Source organism: Aplysia californica, unplaced genomic scaffold, assembly GCF_000002075.1.
Source record: "Aplysia californica isolate F4 #8 unplaced genomic scaffold, AplCal3.0 scaffold00271, whole genome shotgun sequence".
Taxonomy (NCBI): domain Eukaryota; kingdom Metazoa; phylum Mollusca; class Gastropoda; order Aplysiida; family Aplysiidae; genus Aplysia; species Aplysia californica.
This window is the reverse complement of record NW_004797541.1, coordinates 921,454-923,019: the sequence shown is the minus strand read 5'-3', so window position 1 is coordinate 923,019 and position 1,566 is coordinate 921,454. Positions and strand designations below refer to the sequence as shown.

Genomic DNA, 1,566 nt, shown 5'->3' with positions numbered 1-1,566 from the left:
TTCCCCCCCCCCCTCCAGGTGATCTACCCGAGTGAGCAGCGACGCATGGTGTACCGCTACAATGACCTGGGTCAGAGGTCACTGGTCATGTTTGACCAGACGCTGGTGGAGATGACCTACCACCCGGAGGTCCTTCACCTGTCCCAGGCCTCGCTCCAGGCCCGCGGCTACGCTAACACCTTGACTTTCGGCTACCTCAGCACCCTGGTCCGGGACGCCTCGGTGACGTTCCCGCAGGACGGGAGCTTCGTCGGAGCCAGCTTCAAGTTCAGCTACGACAACCACTTCCGCCAGGTGGAAACCATGCTCACCATTTCCAACAACATGAGCATCAGCTCCAACCGCAGCTACGGCGGAGACTACGGGAAACTCTCGCAGCTCGCCGGGATCAACATCGAGTGGGTGACCGAGTCGAAGCACGTGTACTCCGACCCTCACATGACCTTGACCAAGCAGAGCGACAATTACGGAAGATTGACCTCGGTGGAGGTCAAATTCGGAGGTGTGGTCAAGTTTGAGATGACCGTTGATTACGATAAGATTGGTCGTGTGCACGAGTGGAGGCGGCGCGTGGATAAGTACAAGGAGTTGGCTGTTGAGTACATCTACGACATCGACAGTCATGTGACGGATGTTCTGCTGCAAGGGAAGACGGTCTGGGAGTTTGGCTACGACGCTGACGGAAACATTCACAAGATCACGTCGCAGGGCACCACGCGACACATGGAGTTTGACGTCGGCGATAAGATCACCATGATGGGCGGTGTCAGCTACAAGTTTGACATGGACGGTCTTATGGCCCAACGAGGACTTGACCACGTTTCCTTCAACTCTGCTGGCCAGCTCATCTCCATCGCTCGGATCGGACTCTTCAAGTTCTTCTACCACTACGATGCCATTGGCCGGTTGGCCATTCAACAAGATCGCTACGGCCGGATTCTCCAGTTTTTCTACAGCGATATGAAGCAGACAAACGTGGTCACGCATGTATATAACCACACAACAGGGCAGCTGACGGAGTATTTCCGTGACTCAGACGGGAGTCTCATCGCCATGCAGCGAGGCGGACGTCTGTATTACATCATGGTTGACCCCAGCCAGAGCCCCCTGGTGGTCTTCGACAAGGCAGGGAACATCATTAAGCACGTCAGCTACAACCCCCTCGGCGTCAAGGAATCCGACTCCAATCCAGATTTTGATCTGAGCTTCGGTTTCCAAGGAGGCTTGTATAACCCTATCACAGAGCTCGTGCATTTTGCCGACAGAGTCTACGACGCCAATTTAGGTCGCTTCCTGACGCCGGATTACTCCCAAGTGTTCAATAAACTGGCTCAGGTTGCGGAGGATCCAGAGATTCTGAACCTGTACAGTCACCGTAACCTGGTCAACGCTCATCTCCAGCACCACCGATATCCTCGCATGGGTGAGTTTGTTGGCAACAATTCATATCCTTTTGAAAACATCCCATAATAAACAAATAAATGCATAAATAGATGAATGAATAATTAAATAGATAAATCAATAAATAAATGAATAAACACACACACACACATTCACACACACACA

General features: G+C 52.4%; 1 protein-coding gene across 1 annotated transcript in view; it reads left to right on the top strand.

Annotated features, from left to right (window-relative positions):
* The window catches only part of LOC101861738 (teneurin-m), a gene marked incomplete at both ends in the record, with an annotated part of 34,331 nt that extends 32,908 nt beyond the window's left edge, over positions 1 to 1,423 (top strand). Inside the window, 1 exon segment of the mRNA XM_035970482.1 lies at positions 16 to 1,423. Coding sequence (XP_035826375.1) covers positions 16 to 1,423 — 1,408 coding nt within the window.
* Positions 1,424 to 1,566: the final 143 nt, after the last annotated feature.